The 22,656-nt window shown below is 42.0% G+C and overlaps 1 protein-coding gene across 1 annotated transcript; it reads right to left on the bottom strand.

Moving 5' to 3' along the window:
* Positions 1 to 6,612: 6,612 nt before the first annotated feature.
* TMEM273 (transmembrane protein 273) lies at positions 6,613 to 22,057 on the bottom strand. The gene is made up of 6 exons (XM_062496580.1): positions 21,964 to 22,057; positions 17,624 to 17,674; positions 16,808 to 16,918; positions 16,275 to 16,299; positions 8,165 to 8,191; positions 6,613 to 7,386 (listed from the first exon to the last, which is right to left on the bottom strand). Exons 1-6 carry the CDS (start codon positions 22,055 to 22,057, stop codon positions 7,383 to 7,385), a joined length of 312 nt encoding a protein of 103 aa, XP_062352564.1. The 3' UTR covers positions 6,613 to 7,382.
* Between the last annotated feature and the right edge of the window lie 599 nt (positions 22,058 to 22,656).

Here is a 22,656-nt window from a genome sequence, read left to right as displayed (position 1 = left end):
TCCCCCTGCATTAAAACAATCTTGCTCCATTTTTGCACAGAATGCAGTCCTCCTTAAGGTTCTCCAATCCATTTTCATTGTGAGCTTCTTGGCTGTCTTAATTGAAAACTAATAAAAACTTCAAGCAACTGAGAACCAACTTTTATCAGAAATAAATTGACTTTCTGCCCAGTATCCTTCTGATAGCATTCACTGTAGCTCTAGAAACTGTGCAGGTCTCCTCTGAGGGTTTTTTTCTTTTTTCACTATTAGGGAGTTTACCCCATCCATTATTCATTCCTGCAGAATAGTTTGATTCTCCCCGATACTGTACTTCATCCTGAGCTAATGCCAAGTCTGTGAGCCTGACAGCCTGTAAATGTGATCTCTGACCGTGTCAGCATTGTTCTGCATGGAGCACCATGGAACTGAGCATTTCCTTCTACACGTCTCATACCAGCAGTTTTTAAAGGCACAGCTGCACACATGCTGTGAACACGTTTTCCCCAGGACATTTACCTTTCTACCCCTCACTTTTATGCCCTGCAATGGCATTGTGGAGGAGGAAAATTAAAAGAGCTTAATGCACCCTGCAGCCCAGGGCTGTGGATTCATCTCAGCTGTTTGCAGAGTGTTAATGGACACCATGCAGGCCAAAAAGGCACAGAGGGAATCTGTCCCAATAGTTTTTAAAGCTTCACTTCTGTTGGTAATGTCACCTTTGAGAGCTAATGAAACAGTTCTCAGATGTGGGTCTGGTCTCTGCTAATGCTTATGATTGTGAGCATACAAATGTATTGCATACTCCAATAGGAAGTTTACTTGGGCAAAATTCCCACTGAGGTCAGCTGAGCTTCAATCCTTGCCTAAGAAATCCCTTAACAGTAATAAGCATTGAGTTTGGAACTGTGGTTAAATATAGGAGTATTTTAAATTAAAAAATACATGGACTGAAGTCTCCTCCTGTTTGTAGTGCTCTTTCCTGCAGTAATTCCATCATGTTACTCTCAGTCTTTGCTGGTGTACAGCTGAGTGCAGAATCATGCCTCCTATTATCACATGAAATAACTCATGAAAAAGCCTCAGTTTTATACAATTTATTTCAAATATGAATTTAGGGCTCTAAACTAGTGAACAGCAAGACATCTGATGAGTCCTGCAGTATCTTAACCTTAAAATAAAATCGAGGAAAATTCTTATTTTTCTCTAAATGGAAGTGTGATGGCAGAGTGGTTACAACATATGGCATTTTGACAGAGGTAGAAGCTCCCTTGTCATGACAGAAGTGAGTGTTTTCAAGACAGGTAGAGAATCAGATTGTGCTGCTTTGAGGCTTTTCTTGGTCATCTTGGCTGTAGATGGGTACCAGCCATTCCAGCTGAGAATCAGAAAGGCTGTGATAAAAAGGTCTGTGATAACCACCTTAGTGTTTTCATCAGTGTGGTTTACCACAGAGTTGGCATGTGCCAGTCTGATGGGCTGGTCTGCCTTGGTGTCAGTTGTGGCCATTTTCCTGCTACTTCTGCTGAGAGATGTGTGTTTCCAGTGTAAGCAGATTTGTCTTGTGAGAGAAAGAAACAGAACTAATGATGTCAGCTTTCCAACAGATTTGGTTATGTGCTTGGTTGACGTTTGCTAAATAAGGCCGTGGATCTTAGTAAGCATCAGGTAACCTGCAAAGAGAAGTCTAGAGAAGGTCCCTGTCTGGGTAAAAACTTGAAACAGGGTTTTGTGTCCTCTTTTTCTAGCTGCTTGTCTTCATGAAGCATGCTGGAAAGTAATTATGCTCTTTTATCAAATTCTGATAGAAATTGAAAAAAACTGTTCAAATGGTGGGAGGAGGTTGCCTGAGCTCCAAAATTTTCTGAAAGAAGATATTCTCCAAATCATAGCACTTTTTAATGCATCCATACAGTCAACCATGAGCTCTGAAAGGATGTGCCATGGGCAGATGCTGCTCAGTATACTGGGAAGTGCCCTGAGCTCAGCTGTTCCAGTGAGCAGTCAGGAAGCTCTGGATCTGTGTGTGGCTGGGCTGCAGCCAGCAGTGTGTGGGGATCAGCCTGCTTTAACTCTTCACTTCCAGCTCAGGCAAAGTCTGGCTGACCCTACTGTGGTAAAGCAATTAACATTGCTTTAAAATCTCCTTCTCCACTTAGGCCTTTTAACAGGAATACAATTCAATTGCTTTGATTTTCTCTTGATTTTCCCCCAACATGAAAGATGCTGTTTCTTACTCTCAGAATGTAGTTGCATTGTTGCATTGACTTTTTTAATGTCATTACATTAGTATCAATTGGCAATGTCCAAAAGGACTAAAAGGCCTGTTTCCAGAATGAAACAGAAAAAATTCTCATCAGATAGGCCACAGTGGGGTACTACTCTTAGATACTGGGATTTTCCCAGCAAATTGCAGAATGGGTAACAGGAACTTCAAGAACTGTGAAGAGGGTTAAATCCAAGTTAAATCCATAATTTTCTGTACTGTATATAAATTCAGAAAATGAAGATGTGAATAGTTGTCTTTTTCACTTCTTTCTTGGAGTTCTTACCCAAGTCAGAGAAAACCTCCTATTCTCCAGAGTCCTTAAGCATGTTCTTAACTAAAAGAAAGGATTTTAAGGAGAATTTCTGTGGAGCTCTATGTATTTCATATCAGCTGCTTCCATGAGGGAATCAAGCCATTTATGTATACGGTTCCTGACTCTGGGGCAATTAAAATCTCAGCCATAATGTTATATTAACACAAAATTCAGTGTGCCTAATGACATATTAAATCTTCCTAAATTATAGCTAAATTACAAAAAGAACTAATTTACCAAAACCAGTTACTAAATGTTTAGAAAAGGAAGCTAATTGAATTATCCCTCGTTTGTCAGAGACAGATAATCTCCTTGTGAGAAATCTCATTTTTTCTGAAGCATGATTAATTGGCCTGACTAGTCAGAAATTATGACAAATCATGCAGGAGAAGATAATAGATAATAGTAGGAAGGCTTGGGAGCAGAGAACGACAGCTCTTATTTGGTTTGGGGCTAGGTACCACTTCTGGATTCCCTGTGATCCTTGTATGGTCTCTTTGCTGCTGCTGCTGCTGCTGCTGCTGCAGATGAGCTTTGCTGCTCTCCAGCCACCCTTTGCTCCTTTCCCTGACATGCTCAAAGCCTCAGCCCGATTCTGATCAATAAAATCACCTCCCCAAGAAGGATGCCTGAAAAACTGCATGCTTTTAGGTCAATGAATGGTTTCTACTGAATAATCAGTGACATGAGATTTATTTTTAATTTTCCTTTAGTCATGGTAGGAAGGCATTTATGACTCATGCAGAAGGTCCAGTCACAGCTTTATCATCTTGTTTGAAAAGCCAGGCAGGTGATGGATCTGAATCAAACATTTATTGGTTATGTTAATGTTTCATCACCTGGGTTTGAGAATAATTCTCTGTTTGCACCATCTTGTATGTGTAGATCATGCTGTAATAGGAAGTAGATTTGAGTTATTGTCTCATTAGCATTATTTGGAAAATGTTATGAATTAGATCTGCATTATAATGTGCTCAAAAGCAAGGTATATTTAAAATTATAGAGGGCATTGCCAGAGCCATATGCCTTGAAGACTTAGTGTCTCAAGTAGAGTATCAGATAGTGTAAAACTCCCAAATTAAATAATGACTGTTGACACTACTCTGCTTTTTCTGTTGTTCTGACTGCTAAAACAGTGATTTGACACAAGGATAAGTCCACATATTCTGCCTTTTCCTCTGCAATAACTTTTTACCCCTTCCCAACATCAGTTAGTTCTCTCTCCTATTTAGTTCTCCTCAGTTTGCTTATAAGAAAAAACAATTTCCCAGGCATCCCCAGAGAAATGTCTGTGAATCTACCACTGTCCACCGTCCCATACCACAGATATCCAGTCATCTCCTCACACCAGGACTCCTGAGGTACCTGAGAGCCATTCCAGCTCTACTTTGGGCACTGCATCTCTTTGGCAGGGAGGAGCACACAGTGGCCTTTTCTTCTAAGTAGCTATTTTGTGTTTTGCATGCATGTCAGGGTAGCAGCTCCTTCGAAGGGATCTCTTCAGGAACCCTTGGGCACTCAGCACAGCTTTCTGTTGCCTCCCTGGTGTCACTCTAATGAGCTTAAATATGAAGCAGCTTAAAACATACAGGGGTTGTTCCCAAAACAGGTGAATGGTCAGTGGTTTATATTCATTGGAGCATTTCAGTCACTTTAATCACAACAGAATATGTTTGCATCTGGTCCCAGCCCTCCGAGTCCTCCCTCAGCACTGTGGTAATTGAAGAATATGTTTAAAGGTAATTATTTTAATTACCCATTGACTGAGGAAGATTTCTGATAGTGCTGGATAACATCTGATCTGTAAAGGAAAGGTCTTGTGGATTGTCTGCATCACGACAGATCCCCATCAGCAGTGGTGTGAGGGATGAACCCACTTGCATCCTGCAAGCAGCCTGTGGATTCTGACACGCAGAGAGGGGGCGTGGGGCAGGAAACACGAGACACAGGTTCTGTCTGCATGCAGAAGACAGAGTGTGTGCACTGTGCCACTTTGCTTATGATGTATTTGGGCTTGTTATTTCTTCACACAATGTTCCAACCCAGTATAATGTCACTGACTTTGCTGAGGGTCCCTTTGGTGCAGACATCAGTGAAAAGTACAAGGTTTGTTCAGGAATTAAAGCCAGAAATACTAAAATTTAAACCATATATATTCAATAAGGTGAAATACTTAACACCTAACCATTCCAAAAGCAGCATTTTTGTTGGAGGCAGTAGTAGAGAAGAATGATGGTCTACTAGGTAGCTCACCCATGTTGAGCTTGGAAAACTTTGTATTCTTTGCTCTGCTGATCCTGCACTGGCCTTTGCAGCAGCACTTAGGCTACTCCATGTCTCATTTTCCCTCTCAGTTCAGAGTGAATGTTCCTTCTTAGGACTATGTGAGTTGCCTCCATGATGTGTTAGCATGAAAATTTGTACAAATTCACTGATGTAGTGATAGGGAAGGCAAAGGTCTTTGTGATTTTTTTTATATGTAACTATATAGTATCTGTGGGATTAACCACTTCAGAAAATGGAAGAAAAATAGAAACCAGAAAACAATAAATTCAACACTTTTGGCTTAGTGACACTGAGCAGAAATTTACTGTAGGATACTAGGGTCTTTTAGGAGAGCATTGGCACATGCTTGCAATGCTCTTAGGCTTCATCTAGATGTTTGCTGTGGCAAAGAGGCTATCAGAGAAGATGTCACACCTAGGCTGGCTATTGTAATATTCCCTGTGTGTAATGAGAGCAATTTTCAGAAGTTTAAAGCCTCTATAGGTCCTATTTGTATAGTATAAATATCCTTTCTGTATCAGGTCTGCTAGTTAGGTACTTCCTTGCTTGTGGTTTCCCATATTTGATTGGTGATTCAAAGAATTTTAATAAACTTTTTTATTTAAGTGAAGTTGTAAGAAACAGAAAAAATATTCCTGACAAAAACGATCTGAGTTTTCATTTACAGGCATGAGAGAAGCCAAGAAAAATTCCTATTGCAAATGTTTTGACTATTGACATTTGCCATCCTTTCTGTTTGGGAGGAGCTGAATCAGGCTCTCCTCTTCCTCGTGCTATCAGAGTGGATTTATATCACTGGTGTCTGATTTCCAGAACTCCACCCACAGGCACTTTTTTATTACCCATGCAGCTGTACTGAGTCCAGTGGGGTTTTGCCTGGTTTATTATCATGTGAACCAGGGCCACACCAAGCTGCGTGACTCCTGCAGTTAGTTTTGATCTGCACTGATGCAGCTGACAAAAGGAATTGACTTAAATATCTCACTGTTGCTGTGGCACTTGCATTGTAATTAAAGCCAATGTTGTGTCGTTATCTCTTTAGAAAGCCATGCTGTGCCTGCACCTCTTAGCTCACTTCTTGTGCCCACAACTGTCTGCTCTTCTGAATAACTCTATTCACAGCAGCTTTTTTTTTTTTTTTTCTGGGCATCTGCTATGAAGGGACTGAGGTCCAGCATGACATGCTGGGGCATGTGTCCAAAGCCTGACGCTGAAGAGCTTCCCACTGTTCCCCATTCAGGGGAATGCCATTGAGCTCAGGGAGAGCACAGGGTGCTTGGCATGGACAGGCACGACCTGTGCTGGACAGCAAACAGGTGAGTGCACAACTTCCAGCCTGTTGTGCTGTCTCTCAGTGGCAGCAGGAGCAGTAGCTCTGAGGCTCTCTTGTGCCCAGCTACCTTCTCTCAATTTTGTTCATCCTTCTCCCATTCCCAGGGAGCCAAGGCACACACCAAAATGTTTTGAGAAATCATAATCTGTTCACCACCCCAGCACATTTGCCTGATCAAGATTACCAACCTTAATTCTCCAGGCCTTTCTCCTCTACTGCTTGTAACTCAGCATTTCTTGTTTATTTTCATCTTTATTTCCCATAGTGTACTGGAATGATGTGTACTGAAACATTTGTTCGCACAAATAAGGGAAGGTGATAGCTTTCCTCCCTGACCACATGCTCTCTCTTCTGTTCCAAGTCTTAATTAAAATGATACTACAGGAAGCAAATCAATTAACCAATACCTTACAAGATGCTTTATTCACTTACTCATGTACACACAATTACTTACAAGTATCACATTACTGCTTTAGTTTATCTGTTAGCAAATGCTGCTAATGAACTGCAGTGCTGCTGACATGGTTAACAGACACTTAGGAAACCAGGGAAAGTATTCCAATATACCACTCTTCTGTCAAAATAAATTTTACACTTTGTTGTTCAATATGCGTGGGAAAATTACTATCCAGTTTCCTTTGCACATTTGACAAATGACCTGCTTTGTGAAAACTTTAAGTTAATTACATGTTTTCTCACTAACACGAAACATGTATTTCTTGAAATAAATGAGATATCTTGTTTTATTTTAACCTCAAATTAATTTCCAAGTTGCTGAAATCATTATTTACTTATCTTGAAATATAGGTGTGACCATGAATTTTGTTGCTGAATTATATTGCCATCTTTCTGATTACCTGGTATTTAACTGACTTCAGAAATCAATCATATACTTATCATAGAATAAAGAGGATCTATTAGAGAACAGAGCTCATCTATTTTATTTTCCTCATACATTTCCTTCATATACATGCTGAGGGGGATTGCAGACCTTCTGGGTGCAGGTGATTGAAGTTAGCTGCACTATAAGCTCTTCCTGTAAACAATCAATCAGCATTTCAACTAAAGAACAAAGAAAAGCATTGGTATTGGTAAGATTCCTGCCAGTGCATAAGAGACTTCTATTGATCCTCACACCAGGTAGCTGTTGATTGCAAAAGGGTTATTGATCCCTTGTACTTTGGTTTCTTAATGCACTGCTGTCATCTGTGAAAAGAAAGAAAAATCACACCTTAAAAATAACTCTCTGGGTTTGGTTTTACCTGGATTATCCCAAGTAAAACATCACTGTAAAACCCGAGTGGGGATATACTCAGATAAAAATCACAAGAATTCTAGTAAATTATTAATGGGATGATGGAGTCACAATCATGAAGTTCCTTTCACTTAACTTTTCTTTTACTAGAGGTTTCTTTTTACCTTTGGAGGCATCCGTTTTTCCTAAGTGAATTAACAGAACAAATGCATGCTTGTGGCCATTGTGGTGACTTCCAGATGCCCTTGTCACTGCCAGATAGGAATCCACTAGCAGCAAGCCATGGATTTTTGGGTAGCATCCCAGTGCTCCCTGTATAGCAGACACTGGACTATTGTCATTTGGCACACTTCCCAGTGTTGCTTTGCCACAGAATGGGGAGCAGCTGAGCAGTTCCTGGATCCCTTGTGTGGATGCATCTTCCCAGGAGTTTATTATTTGAGTGCCTGCTGCAGTGGGGTAGCTGTACAGGGCAGCCAGCCCTGCAAAGTTCCTGGGCCTTACACTAGGGAGTCCAGGTAAAGCACTGGGCAGCTGTGGGACAGCACAGTTAAATTACCTGCCCCTGCCCCTGCAGAGTGCCCAGCAGGTCTGGGCTGTCACTAGGAGCTCAGGGTAATCCCACTGCCCTTATTCCCTAGGTGGATGTGCCTCTACAGCTTTGGGTCTGCTCAGTACTGTCACTCCACCTCCCTGCTCCACCAGCATCCCCCTTCCCACAGAACATACCTGTTTTGGCTCGATTCCGTGTTTGACCTGCGAAGTGTAGAGAGTGAGCTATTAATTGTGACTTTCAGGGCTATAATCAAAGGTGTGAAATCAATGAGTAGCACTTAGAGTTGCAGAAATGCAGGAACTTTTTTGTCTTTTCTTCACTGCTCTAAATCTTTTATTCAGTTTTGCTCCATCTAGTGTCAGTGCTTGGGAACATGCTCTTGTCTTGCAGCCCTCGACTTGCTTATATTAAATCTCACGACTCCACAGGGAAATGAATTTCATCATAGTCCCATTCCTACAATACTACTTAAGCATTTTCTGGTGTCTTTGCTAAAGAAAGATGTCACAGTAGATTTTGTGGGCAGGGACAATCCTTGACATAATTTGCCTCAATCTTTTTTCCTTCTCTGAGAGATATTTTGTCACTTGTGTCTTTTCAAATGTTCTGCCAAAATTTTCACGTGAAATTCACTGCCTTGTTAGTGTCTGTGAGATTCTGATTCTCATCTTTCCAGTCTGACCTGGGCATACAGTCCATGGGAGACCATATGGTGAGACGCAGGCTGGAATTGGAGCCATTTCTTCTGATCTGCTCCTTTCCCTCCCTTATTTCTTTCTCTGGTTTGGGGCTGGGGTGAGCCAGCACAGCTCTGTAAGGCAGCAGCACCTGCACTGTCCTGCAGCACAGTCACAGCTGAGTTCCCGTTCTGCCTGCTTTGCCCAGCCCTTGGGAGCTTCCAGGGCAGCCAGGGAAGGTGTCTGCTGGAATGCAAGGACAAAGGCTCGCCTGTACCTGCCTGCTTGCCTGCAGGCTGGTGACCACACTGGAGGTACCAGGGGTTTGTCTCAGCCCTCCTTTGCCTGCGCTGGTCTGGTACTTTGCTGACACAAGAACTTTCTTTAGTGACACATCTCTGACATTAACCAAGAGGTAACAGTTTTGCGATAATATTTTTCAGCTTGTTCCAGTTTGTGGCAGCTCTTTCCCAGAAAGGAGAGGTGTTTCAAAACATAACCAGGGACCTGATATAGGCTGTGCTTATGAACTTGTCAAAAATTTCTTCATACAAAATAACAGACTTCAGCCTGTGAAGTGCTACATAAATTTCTGTGTGGATCTGTAGCCCATTAAAGAAATACAGTATTTTCCCCACTTCTAACAACAGATTAGTACAGAACAGCCCAGTGCAAAGTGATATGAGCTAACTGAGAAGAATCAGCAGTGGATTAGGTTCAGGGATGCTCTCCTGCCTGTGTCACAGGAGAAGAAGTTGGCAGGGAACTGCTAGGAAGAGCAGTTCCTAAGTGATTGCCTAAGTAGTCTAATCCTAAGCAACTCAGTTCTCTGCATATAAAAAGAGAAAAGAAGAGACTGGTTGGGAGGCCAATGCTCTCCTCCATGTAGTCCAGTGCAATCAGTTAGTTACCCCAAGACAGTGGCTGAGTTGCTGATGCTCTCAGGCAATCTTCCTGTTTTCAGTGCCAGTTCCTCCAAGACAGGACAGTCCAGCCTTCTCTGGCACTTCAGTTGTAACATTTTAGCACTTCATCTGTGCCAGACATCCTTGAACAACCTGATAACTCTGAAAATTATTTTTATTTTCTACCACATTAATTTTTGGCAGGCTCAGTTCCCTGAGGCAGTAGAGAAGGGTGACTGCCTGAGCAGAACATACAGCTGTGCTGGAAAGGGGGGGGATGTGAAGCAGACCTTTCTCTAGAGATGGAATATCCTTTCTTCCCATGCTTTGCTCTCCTCCAGGGAGTCATGGAAGCTCATTTACAAACACTTTTAAAAGTCCATTTCTGCCTACAAGGTTAGTTATTCTTCTTATCCTCTGCTTCCACTTCTCCTATGCCAGCACGAGCATTTCAATGCCTGTGTAGTAAATAGGATTTGGGAGTGGGCCAGGTGTTGTTTTAATGGGCACACACAGAAACGCACACAAAAACCTAATTATTTTTCAGGCAGTGGTTTTCTGTGTTTTTCCTTTAGAAGACCATACAGTTTTTCCATTGACTCCATGAGCCTCTGCAGGCAGAGTGTCTTTAAACCCCATTTAAATCCATATGGAAAGCCTTTTAGGCCCATAAACTTCTGTGAACTGCTGAGAAGTACACCACAGATCCCCAAACATTTGCAGGCTAGAGGTAGAAGTCAGAATCACTGTGTGGTACTCATTGATTTCTTTCAGCTCGCTATTTGTTCTCTGACACCAGGCTGTAAAATACACATGGACTATGGAGAGTGGATGATTATAAACAGCAAACAATGATTATAAGAAAAACAAACAGCTGTGCTGATACTTAGTACAGATTGTTCAAGGCAGAACTCTTGGACAGTTAGAGATCAGGGAACTGAAATGAAACAATGTGATAGACTATACATATGATCTTAAAAAAGGATCTGCAAATAATTTTATTTTCTGAGATGTCACTGACAAAAGCTCCTAAGATCTTAAATCAGTGATTCCTTTTTCGTAAGTTTAGTGTGAACTTGTGTGCAGAAGTTAGGTGTGGTACACGAAAACCTGTGAGTTGGAATATGCGGGAGCTCTAATCGACGCTGTTCTTGTCTGATTAGACACTTGTCTGTGGCAATCTTGAGTCTCTTGAGTTTGTGTTGGTTTTAAGCTGTCCTTTAGCTATCCTAGCAGCTTTCATTCCTAGCTAATCCCATATTGTCACTCCTCTGACAAGCCCTAGGCAACAGAAAGCTACTCAGTTTGTTTGGCAGAGTGGTGCTGCCAGGGAGCAGGAGGCTCTTTGCTCGGTGGCATCTAATACTTGGGTTACCCTGGGTGCCTGTTGACAGGGGTGAAGAGGGTACTCTTCCAGAAACATTTCTCCTTTTTTTGTGTGTCCAGGCTTGCAGCAGCTCTAGGGAAGGGTAGAATTACTCGTTTAGTGTTGGAATCATTTGCACCAGCAAGTTTGCCAGCAGCAACCACGATGGCTGTGGAAGGAATTGCCTCTGACAGGTGTCTGAATATTACCAGGAGAGCATTCTCCTGACTCAGCAGGTTTGGCACCAACTCTTACAATCAAATTATTTAAAGCTATTCAAGACTAGCCTCAAACAGTTGTGCAGAGGGGTAGGGAGGAGTAAAGATTCTTCCCTGTTTGGCAGCTGTGAAAAGGTCAAAGACAAAGGCAGTCCCCAGATCCAAGAAGAGAACAGGTGCCCTGGGCCAGGTGCCCTGCCAGGGAATGTGGAAGATGGTCAGAGAGGAGCAAAAAATAGCCAGAATTGTGGCTCTGCCCATCAGGTTGGTAGCTGGCATCAGGGAGGTATGCTGTATCCTGGAAACAGGTTTAATGAATTAGTCTCACCCTAGCAGTTTGTGCCATATGTATGTGTGTAATGTGTGTGTGTATATATATATACATGTATATATATGTATGCATGTATATATAAAACTGTCTTTCAGGGGCTGTGTGTGTCTGTATTCCCACAATAATCCAGAAATGGTGCTAAGGGAGCTGAGAGCCTACAGGGTGTCTTGCTCCTGCTTTTTAATGCCTGCTGTCCCCAGCATAGTGCAAAGCTTAATGTCCTTGGTTTTGAAGTGTGTGATAAAAAGACTAATTTCATTTTATGGAATGGGTAACCTGAGCCAGTGACTTGTCCAAGGTTGTTCAGAAGAACAAGTTCAGCTAGACATGAAAGTGACAGAAATAGGGAAAAAAACAGTTTATTACTCTAGTCACTGGTGACTATTGCCTCAACACAGAATGGGTATTGGCATTTTGTTTATGCAAATGTATATGTACAAGGAGTTGAGACAGCCATTTCTGCTGAGATTATTTGCCCATTTTTTAACATTTGCACACACATGGAGTTGTTTAGATCATCTCTACTTGTACTTAAATTTATTTGGAATAGCATCCATTATTACGACATTTGTGGAGCTTTAAATATTTTCCATTAAACTCAATTCCCAGGATGCATGCTGAGCAAACCTAAAGCAGTAAGTACAGCCTTCAGCCTATTGACCACCCACCAATCCCTACAGTGCTGAGTGAGGAATTGGGCCTGTCCTGGTGTATCAACAGGGCCAGGCTCATCTTGTACAGGTGGTATCTGTTCAGTGAAGTGCAAATGCACTTCTACCTAGGAGGACTGGAGCCCTCCAAGCTTGTCTTCCACTTCCATTCTTGTGACAGTTCTTCACTACTGGTTTTAGGCCGCAGTGGCAATGTGAAGAGAGGCTCTGTAGTAAAAACAAACCTCACAGGAATAATTTGTGACTGATTCTGCAAGGCTTATTTGGATCATTGAAGAGGTTAAGTGTCATTGCTTATTCTGTTTTTCCTCATAGTTAAACCACTAACAACTTCTGAAAACTTTGTTGATGTGATGACTGAATTCTATGTAGAATATCCTATGTCAGAATGAAAGACCTTGTGGAGGTCTGCTTGGGAAACCAAGAGTGGCAAGTGAAAGAACATCTTAGGGCATCACTGAGGGATGTTAAGATAATCCATCCACACAGAGGTGCCAAAGATTCTGCTGAATCTACATGACTGGTCTGCTACAGATCTACGAAGATGAAACCGACTGCATGGTTTAAAAGGAGTATTCCTGGGAGAGGAAAAGAAAAAATAGGCTTGTTTTAGGAGAGTAAAGATAGATGTAGGCAACTTGCTGTTGGGCTGTGGGCTGAACTTAGTGTTACCTCTGAATAGCTGGCCCAGTATCTGAGGGGCTGCAGTGCATTCCAGCGCCCAGCATCCTGGGAAACCTGGGCTCTCCATATTGACCCTTTTCCCTTGTGCACCACTCTTCCAGTGACACTCTCAGACAAGGCCAAAGTCTCTTTGTTTTCCAATTTTTATTTACTTATGGATTTTGGCTTGTAAATTTTGGGACCATTTTCCAAAGGACTCCCACATGTGGTTTCTCAAGTACCCACTCTAGCATCAAAACTTGACCTCCAGTTAAGTTTATTTGTGAGCTCAGACTCCAGTGACTAGACAGCACCTCTCATTAGCAGGTGATGGGACTCATGCCTATGTTTTTGGCTTCCTGTTTGTTAAATGATGAATTCTGCAATTCACAGTGTTACAGACCAAGTTGGACTACTTGAATCAGAAAGAACTCTTCTCCAAAACAAGAGGTCTGTCTTTCTATCTTACTTCAAACCTGTCTGAAGGACTTGATATTTTTATATCAGAACTTGTTCACTGTCCCTTCCTGCCTGGCTATAGACCTGAACATGACAAAATTCTAGGAAAAAGACTCTTGGTTCAGATGTTCAGACTGCCACAGATCTGATAGTTGGAAGAAACTGCAGCTCAGCATTGAATCCTGCACATGATTGCCAAAACCTAGTCTTTTCCATGCCATCCATGGAAGGTTTCACCTCCTATGTAATGTGTGGCATTATTTTTAGAGATTTTTAGAACATATTAGAGGATTTTAAGGTACAGTTACATTCCAAAACCTCCTCCATTGACTGAAAGAATGCTACAATTCTTAAAAATATCCTGTGTTTCTCAAGCACAGTCTAGCAAAGGAGAGAGAAGTTGGTCCCTTAGATGTGGCTTTGGGCAGGAAAAGGAAATCACCAATACACTTGGCAAGAACCTCCCAAGCTCCTCCTCTCTTCTATAAAACATCAGAAGAACTTGTGTATTGCAAATAAAACGTTATTTTCTACTGAATGTTTTACATGGAGTCTTGTAGAACCCAGTGAGTCGCATGGATTTTGGGTGTGCTGCTGCCCAGGATGTGTTGAAAACAGATTCATTTGCAGCAGGTTTAAAATATGTATCTTTTCCTTTTTAGTAAACATTCTCTGCCTCTCCACCCTTCTCCTTGTCTCTGTACGTCTCTTTCTTTGCCTCCTGTCAAGATAAATCTGGCTGACATGCACTGTAGTTAACTCAAAATATTGCCAGCATTAAATGTGCCCAGACATTTTTATGAATACATTAAACTTGCATGAAATTTTTAGGTATTATAATTTACCAAGCCTACACCAAGATGGCATTTGATACTGACATGAGCTATTAATTAAAAAAGAGGACGTTAAATAATTGTCAGTTGACATATAAATTGCTGTTTTGTTGGCTGACAGAATCTTGCCTCAAGCCTTTTTCTTCTCAACTCTTAGTAAATATCCCATTGAGTTTAAGGGCAGCCCATTGTGAATTGATTGTTTAAATCTTAATGTTATTTACCTGACTAAATAAAGTGGTAAATTCTGTTAATAATTTCACAATGAGCTGTCAGTGTCATGTGGGTATCGTATAGGAAACACTTGTGGTTTGAATATTTTGGAAATTATCAAGGAGGATACATCTGAATACTTCCTGATTTTAGTGAAAATCTGTTCTTGGAAGGGGTCAGTTAAGTTCAGTACCAGCTAACTGGGGTTCTGACACAGATGATGATTATCTGCATCAAGACCTTCAGCTGGTACAAGGCTGAGCAGCTCCACTGGCTGTGAAAGTACAGTGCTGGGTGATGCCCACTTGGGGGATTTCCCAGCTTTGGAAATACTGAGTGGCTGGTGGCATTTGTAGAAATAATGATGTAAAATTTAAAACAAAATTTGGATGAAGGTGAATTTGGTTGAGTGTTCTGTCAGTTGGATTAAAGGGTTTGTTTTTTTTTAATCCCAAAGGGATGGTGTCTCTTAACACTGAAGGTTTCAGGTTGCCTTTCCCTGAGGGATTCAGGATAGCTATATGGTTGGTTGGAATAAATCAGGTGACTTCAGAGAATAGACTTCACTTTGTCAGAGGGTTTTCTAGGACTAGCCACTGGTCTAAAAATTCCATGAATCAGAATTCCCTAGGGAGCTAGAGCAAGAAGGTAAAATCAACTTAGACATAATTATCATCTATCTCTCTGGTGACCTTAATTAATCCTACTAATGATTAGCTTATTAGGGGCATTTTAAAATGTTTCTATGGCTCTGGTAGTATTTTTACTGCCAGAGGTTTCCTCAAAACCAGTTGAAGGCTATAGTGTTTCCACACATTATTACCAGCATTATAGAATCCCTTAGTGACCTGCCAGAAAGTAATACATAGATCCCCTGAAGTGAATGAGAACAAAGATTTGCTAGTAAATTACTGACTACCACAGCAGAATTGAAAAGTACACTGATTTAGAAGTGACAGTGGATTTCTAGGCTTTTTCCTACTTAGCCAAAAAAGTGTGATCTTTAACATGAATGGTTTTGCCCCAAAACCTTGTGGAATTAAGAGTTTCTCTCACTGGTCAGTGTCAGTGGCTCCAAGGCAGAATGTTTATGTATTGTGTCACACTTCCAGTGTTAAGACCAGAATTTTATCATGAAACTGGAAATTTCACTCTACCTTTTAGCAAATGCCTGTAGACTGGGATAGGGAAACATGAAAGGGGTCAATGTAAGTTCACCATTAAAGATGTTAAATTTTGCTGCCACCACAAAGTCAGTCACTTCCCCTAGAAACATTAGGGGATGATGTAATAAATGTTCAGACTGTCTCCGAAGGAAAATATGACACATAATAAACAGAAAAGAGACATAGGGAAGTCCAGTGTGGAACAGTTCATAGATCATCCTGTCTGCATTTCACCAGGCAGTAAATCTACCACTGCCTTCTCTGTTTCTCTTGTCTTTGTTCCTCTCATCCCTTTATTCTCTTTTCTCTTGACTCTGGTCTCTCTCTTTTCTGTTCTGGCTTAGCTCTTTCCCATGACTTTCCCGTTCATTGTTCTGTGTGTACTGTCCTGAAAGCACCATAAAATTAACCAGGTATTCTATGTTTGTTCTTCTGACCTTATCATAGTCCTAATCCATTTAGATGAAGCCTTTTACCCAGAGCTGCTGTTATTATACATAGCACAAATAAACAAACAAAAAAAAGAAGCTTCATCGCAAGTGTTTGAAGGATTTTCATTTTAAAAAGAATCTCAGTCTGCTGGGTTTTCTTGTGTATTTCTGAAATGTTAAAATGCTTTCAGAAGAAAATTCCTTTTTCTGTGTGGATTCACTAGATATCCTAGTCCTCTAGAGGCTTACCCTGTGTGTTACGTGCAATCATTCAAACGTGGGGAAGCATCATGCATAACAAGATAGAGAAGTAAAAAGTTATGCGTAACAGAAGACAAAATGACTCTTACCTTCTATCCATTTTGCCACCTGACTCTAAAGTGAGAAGAGGAAAATGTGGTTAGTTGCAAAACAAGAAACTGAGTGGTGACAAGCCTCCACAGAATTTGTGGGGAGGCAACCAGGAGTACTTAATTACAGCTGCTAAAGATCCAGCCACCCTTTCTAAGGCAAAACTCTGATATTAGTTGTGTCATGCAATTTTCCTAAAGCCTTTCTTGATTCTTCCAGCTGGAATAGCTCATGACAGTTTTCTCAGAGCTGTATCTTAGCTAATACATTGTCTGATTTGAGTTTGGTTGTCACATATCCCTAGGGTTTCATGAGAAAAAACTTTGAGGCTAAAGAGTAGACTTGGTTATAGTGAAATGTGAATCTGCAGTTCTAGGCAGTCCAGCAATTCAGACACTTTTAAAATAGTTCTTCACGGGAAAACCAGAGCTGTTGTACATGAACAATTGCTAACACTGAAGTTCAGATCTGCTTCATCAGTTGAGGAGAGCTAGATCCATGGAAAAGGGATCAGGAGTATTTTTTTTCTTACCTTCAAAGACACTGTCAATCATTTTGGCTTTGATCATGCAGATTATTACTGCTACAAAACCGATTGCTAGAACTGCTCCCAGAGTGACTCCTATAATAACATAGGTGTAATCTGCAAATATTGAAAACATCTCAGTGAGTATACACCATTAAATAATAAATACATTCTTTGAGTTTCAGATGTAACAAAGCTTAAATGCATCCCTAAAAAAACATGCTGAGCCAGAGTAGGTAGCTGAGAAGAGTCTGAGTGTATTCTTTCAAACCTCTCATATCATGAAGCCATGTGAACATAAGGGGCTCAAGAGTGTTTTATCATAATGAACAACTTCAGCCTTTGGTGTGTACAGGTCTCAGCTGAGCTTTAGAGCCAGGGCTTTACTTTTACCCTAAAAGTAAAATCCTCCATCCACACTCCTTTGCCAATCTGCTTCCTTCCAAACTGTTATTGTTGCTTCCAGATATGCACACACACATATCCACCTCCCAGTCCCTTGCCTCCTACCTTGCCCAGCTGTTCTGCATCTGTAAGTCTTTGCTGGGGGGAAGGAGAATTTTAAAGTATAAATTATGTGTTGTGATTTGGCATCACTCTGTCAGTGGTTCAGATCCTGAACACAGGAGGGTGCCTGTGTTCAGGATCTGTCCTTATACACATAATTTAAAGTGTCAGACACATGACAGGACTTGGCAGCTACAAACTCACAATGCTTATCTTCTACACATAAAATGTATACAAGGTCTTCTAAGGACATTCAGTTTTGTTATTTGACCTCTAACTTCCTGTCTGGAAGTGAAAATCCCACCATGAACTCACCTACTTCATCCTCCAGGTTTCCAGAAGCATGTACCTTTGCTCCCCAAAAATCTGGAATGGAAATATTTTAGCCTGTTAGGACATTGAGCAGAATGCCATTTCTGGCTTTTTCCAAGGGGATAGTTGATTCTAATAAATCTTAAGATAGAATCCAAGGCTTCCTGCAGTAGTGAAATGTTATCAGTCAAGTTAATGAGGGCATCCTAGAAATGTGGCCACACTGTGACAGTTTTTGACCAGAAGAGAAAATACAATTCCTAAATTTTATGTTGCCTTAGCACTGCCTGCATTCCATGGTTTAGTCACTGCGAGCCAGAGAGGTCTATACAAGAGAAGCTGCTATAAATCAAGGAAAAGATTACAGATGCACAAGAGCTAATAAAACATGCTAATAAGTGAGGATATGGCACAGCCCAACACCCCTTTCAAGAAAATATGAATCCAAATCCTGCCTGTAGTTCCAGTTTTCAGAAAGCAATTTATTGCTGGCAGAGAAGAGTCTTTTCCTCTTGCAAGAAAATTTTTTGGGATGGAAGCAAACCCTTCCAGAGAACTCTACACCAAGTTCCCTGTTCATGAAAAGGACACCTCTTGGCTCTTCCCTTCTCTGTAAAGCCACTAAACCATGGTGCCTGATGCTCAGAGTGTGCAAGCCCTAAGAATGGAGTGGCTTTGAAGAAAACAATTCATTCCCACATACACTAGGAAGAAAACAGAATCAACATTTTTTTTCTTTTAAAGGAGAATAAAGGAGAGGTCATGTTTCGTTTGAATGTTGCTTTGTTATTATAGGAAATTATCTAAAATGTACACTCAAATGTTTTTTCAGTGCAAGGATATTTCCAGCACAGCCTTTTCAAGTATCTCCAAATGATGTAACTGATGTGCAGCTGCAAGAGGTGCTGGACCATGAGAAAACTTTAAAGGCAGGAATGACTCCTGCATTCTAAACCTGTGTGCTGCTAAGCTGCTGTCTCCTGCACACGCTTCAGGCAGAGCAGAGTCACTGCTCTTTGGCCAGGGTGACAGTACATGTGGCACCTGGTGGGAGCACAGCTGCTTTGCACACACCATCATCTTCCATTGGCATTCCCCACCATAGCAGGGTATTGGGAGGGAGTATTTTCTGGCTGAAACCCAAGCAGAATTTCTATGTCTTAAATGCACTCTGTTTTCCTATTGCTAAAATGTCCAGCATTGTAAGTCCCAGCTCCTCTCCTCCGCTTTTGGTGGAGAAATAATTTTATTTTCTTGAGGTTTTGGGGTCTGTGCTTTCATTTGTTGTCCAGTAAAAGGAATGCTAGAAACTTGACTGCTTTTAAACTTGAAGAATAGTCCCTACATTCCAAAAGAAGGCATTTTGGTATCTTTAGAGAAATAATCTTGTGTCTGCTTTTCAGACTGCTAAAACTCTTGAGCTGAGTGTGGGCCCTGGGGCTTCCAGGGTTATGTCAAAAAAATGTGATATATTGGGTGGCTTACAACAGATTTGTTTTTATTTCCCAGACTTAATCACATTTCTATTCCCAAATTTTAATAAATTACAAATGAAGCTTCAAAAATCTGGAGAAGAGCTTAAAAAAATCTTGAGTTTTAAAACAAGTATATTTTGGGAACTATAATTCAGAGCTGAAAGTCCATTTTTTTTGCCAAATTCTTCTTCATAATGAAAATATCTGGAAATTTATTTTGTAGAAGCAGAACTGTTCTCCTCCAAAACCTCCATGACACTCAAAAGAGGAGTTGTAAAGGGTAGAGAATCTGTGCTTATACAGGCCATACTAAATGACCAAAATCAAAGTTATAAAGATAAGAAAATTTAAAGAGAACAAAAAGCTCTAAGGCTACATAGTGGGCATAAAAAGCATAGCTTCTGTTTTTCCATATTAAAACCCAGTCTCTTTGCTCTCGCCTGTGATTTTATTTCATTATAAATTTAAAAAAAAACACCTGCCCTCCATCCCTTTAATTATTTTTTGTGCTCATATGAAGAATGTTTTAAATTCAAGCATAATAAAAGTGATATTGTATTACTTTTATTATCCTAGTGATCATAATACATAGACCTTAATGTATGCTTTCTAATGGAATTAAACCAGTGCCAGATTATGTGTTTTATGGCAGAAATAATATTTTACACGGAATATTTTATGTAGGTCAGTTTAATATATTGAGATTAAATTATAAGTTTCTTTTTTAAAAGGGAGGGAAATTCCTGAAAACCCACAGGACTAGAGAGAATATTTTTAATTCATACTTTCAATATGCTTTTAATTAAGGTTTAATATCATTTACTGGATGCTGCTTAAACATCGTTTGCTTTCAAAGGCAGCGTTAGGTGGATTCTATTTGTTTCAGTTTTTTCTTGGGTGGAAACAGGTGAATTGACTAATTCAAATACACATATTTTTCTGTTTGATCTTGAGCTTGTCTGCAATCTAGATCTTTTGGGGGTGTACAGAAACGTCCCATTAGAAATGATGCCTTAAACTCTGCAGTGCTCTAGTCCCGGTGCTGGATTTCTGACTCCGTAGAGAGTTCAGACTAACACTCGCACCTTGAATAAACCCTCTGGACTTGCAGAGCGTTTGCTCCCGGATGAATTTGACACCGTCGCTGGGGTGACTGGCGGATCATTTTTGGAAGAGCCTGGCGGGCGGTGCCGGCGCTCCCGGCGCTGTGCGCCCCTCGGGCAGGGCGGGCAGCGGCGGGGATGGGGACGCGCCCCGGGAGCCGCTGAGGCACCGGGCTGCCCCTCCAGCCGCCGGGGAACGTGCCGCAGACGAGACTGCAGCTGCACGGGTCCTGCCTTACAGCTGGGGCAGAGGACACGGGAACGGAGAATCTGCCGGGGGAGCTGCGCTGGAGCCGGGCACCCGGCGGGGGAAGCTCTTCCTGCCGGCGGCAGGCTCGGCCTGTGGTTACCCACTGCAAGGTAGAGCTGCCGAGCCAGCGATGGGCCCCAGACAGTCAGACGGGGCTGGCAGCCGCTGCCGTGCCATGTCCGTGTCAGTCCGGGCAGACCGAGCCCTGTCGGGTCGCTGTGTCGCGCTGCGCTCTGTGCCGGGGCTCTCTCCTGAGGTCAGCCCCGCCCGGGAAATGGTGCGGACTCAATTTAGGCATAAAATCAGGGAGCGGGAAGAGCTCGATTTCCCCACCGGATTAAGTGTTGTAACCCGCTCCCAGCCAGAGCCCGCAGTGATCAACGGCCATGTTTGCCTCGTCTTTTTAAATTCACAGAACTTCCCTTAGTCCCTTTGCTTGTTACCTCCTGCTTCCATGTGACTCTTTCTCCCTTCCTCCGAAAATTCCTGTTTCTCCTCATTGCAGCAGATAAAGCTGGTCCTGTGGCATTGGAGCAGCCAGGAGCTCGGTGCCATTTATAATCGGGGCAGCAAATAGGAAAGGAAGCAAGTATCTGGGTACCCCAAAGGCAGGGTAGAGCAGAGCTGCAGATGTGCGGACAGCTCTGCAGAAGGTGAGGCAGGAGCGGATTCCCAGTGCATGCAAGCTGGAATAACTGGTCCGCATGGCTCAGATGGGACAGCCCGCCCCGGTGGGATTCCCCAAGTGCAGATGGTGATTTTCTGCAATGTCGGCATGAAGCAGGGTAGTATGGGGGGAGCTCATCAGGTAAAAGGTGAGGTTTTTGCCACCAGAGGGTGGTGCCTGCCCCCTTACAAAACGCCGAGGGACTGCAGCAGCCCATGGAAGCGCTGCCAGCTCCCTCTCCCCGTTAGACCACGCTGTCCCGGTGTTCATATGACCCTGCTGAGGCTTCCTTGCCGTGAGCCCCACTTCTTCCCTGCACAAAGTGGAGATGGGTAAGAAGCAAGTAAAGCAGGCTGTGTGAGCGCTGCTTTGGGCCAGCGGGGAGCGCTAGGAGCAGCGCGAGTCAGGACCGTGGCACTCCGGTAAGGGAGAGCCGCAGAGTCCCAAAGGGCTTGCAGACAGCATGCACACAGGTCAATTTTCCCTCAAACTCTACTCAAGTACTGTTTCCTGTACGAGGAGAAGGAAACTGAGTGCTAAACAAGGTGTTCAGCAGGTGCACATCTCATCTGCAAAGCTGCAGGCATTTAACTTCACCGTGTCTTCTGGACTGTGCACAGCTGAGCCCTTGGCACCCAGAATAGGAAATGTGAGCTAGAAAACTTTGCAAAATACCCCTCTGGCTCAACAAATGCTTTTCCCTCAAGAATCAAAGTTTTTCAGAACATATATACAATTAAGATGGAGAATGAATAAGCCCAAATTAAGATGGAGAATGAATAAGCCCACCAAGCTCAGGAACATAAACTCTCAAAAAGAATGGAGAACAAATAAGGTAGATCACTTACATAAGAGAAGAAATGCTGTTGGGGCTGACATCCAGTTTGTTAGTAAGGTCATTATGAAGTTGTGACAACAGATTGGTTTCACCCACGTTTTCATGAATTTTGCTCTTCTGCAGTGTCAGGGGGGGAAAAAAGCTAAAGTTGGTCACATGATTATTGAGAAAGTAGTCACATCCTGAGTAGTTACGCTTGCAACCACAAGTTCCTTTTTTGGGGTTTAAGTTCAATATATAAACAAACTTGAAAATGTTTTGTGGAGAAGGTGGACAGCCAACAGTCACAGCCTGGTTCAGCCAGCGAATTTGTTTCTGCTGAAATCTTCTAAATCTGTGGATAAGCAAGTGGATTTTCTGTTTTAGAAGAACTTTCCAAGGCATTCTCTTAGACTATTGCTAGCTTTTTTATGAACTCAACTTGAATGCTATCATAATGTTTTCAGCAGAGCTTATTTGAATATTTCCCTTTCATAATCAGCTTTTTCAGGAGTAGAGAAGCATCTCAGTATGGCTGCTAAACCATTGCAAGCCAGTTCCCAGACAATAACTTCTGCCTAAGAAAAATGTTTTGATATCCCTGCCTATTTAGCTGTGTGAAACATTGGTACAACTGACTGAGTGTGGCAGATGTCATAGAAAGTGTTTGTTACTGCTTTGACCTGTAGTGTTGGTGTGCACACATGTGTGTACATGTGTGTAG

This window comes from Cinclus cinclus, chromosome 7 (genome assembly GCF_963662255.1).
Source record: "Cinclus cinclus chromosome 7, bCinCin1.1, whole genome shotgun sequence".
In the NCBI taxonomy this organism is placed as follows: Eukaryota; Metazoa; Chordata; class Aves; order Passeriformes; family Cinclidae; genus Cinclus; species Cinclus cinclus.
The sequence above is the reverse complement of the archived record's forward strand: the minus strand, read 5'-3'. Positions and strand labels throughout refer to the sequence as shown.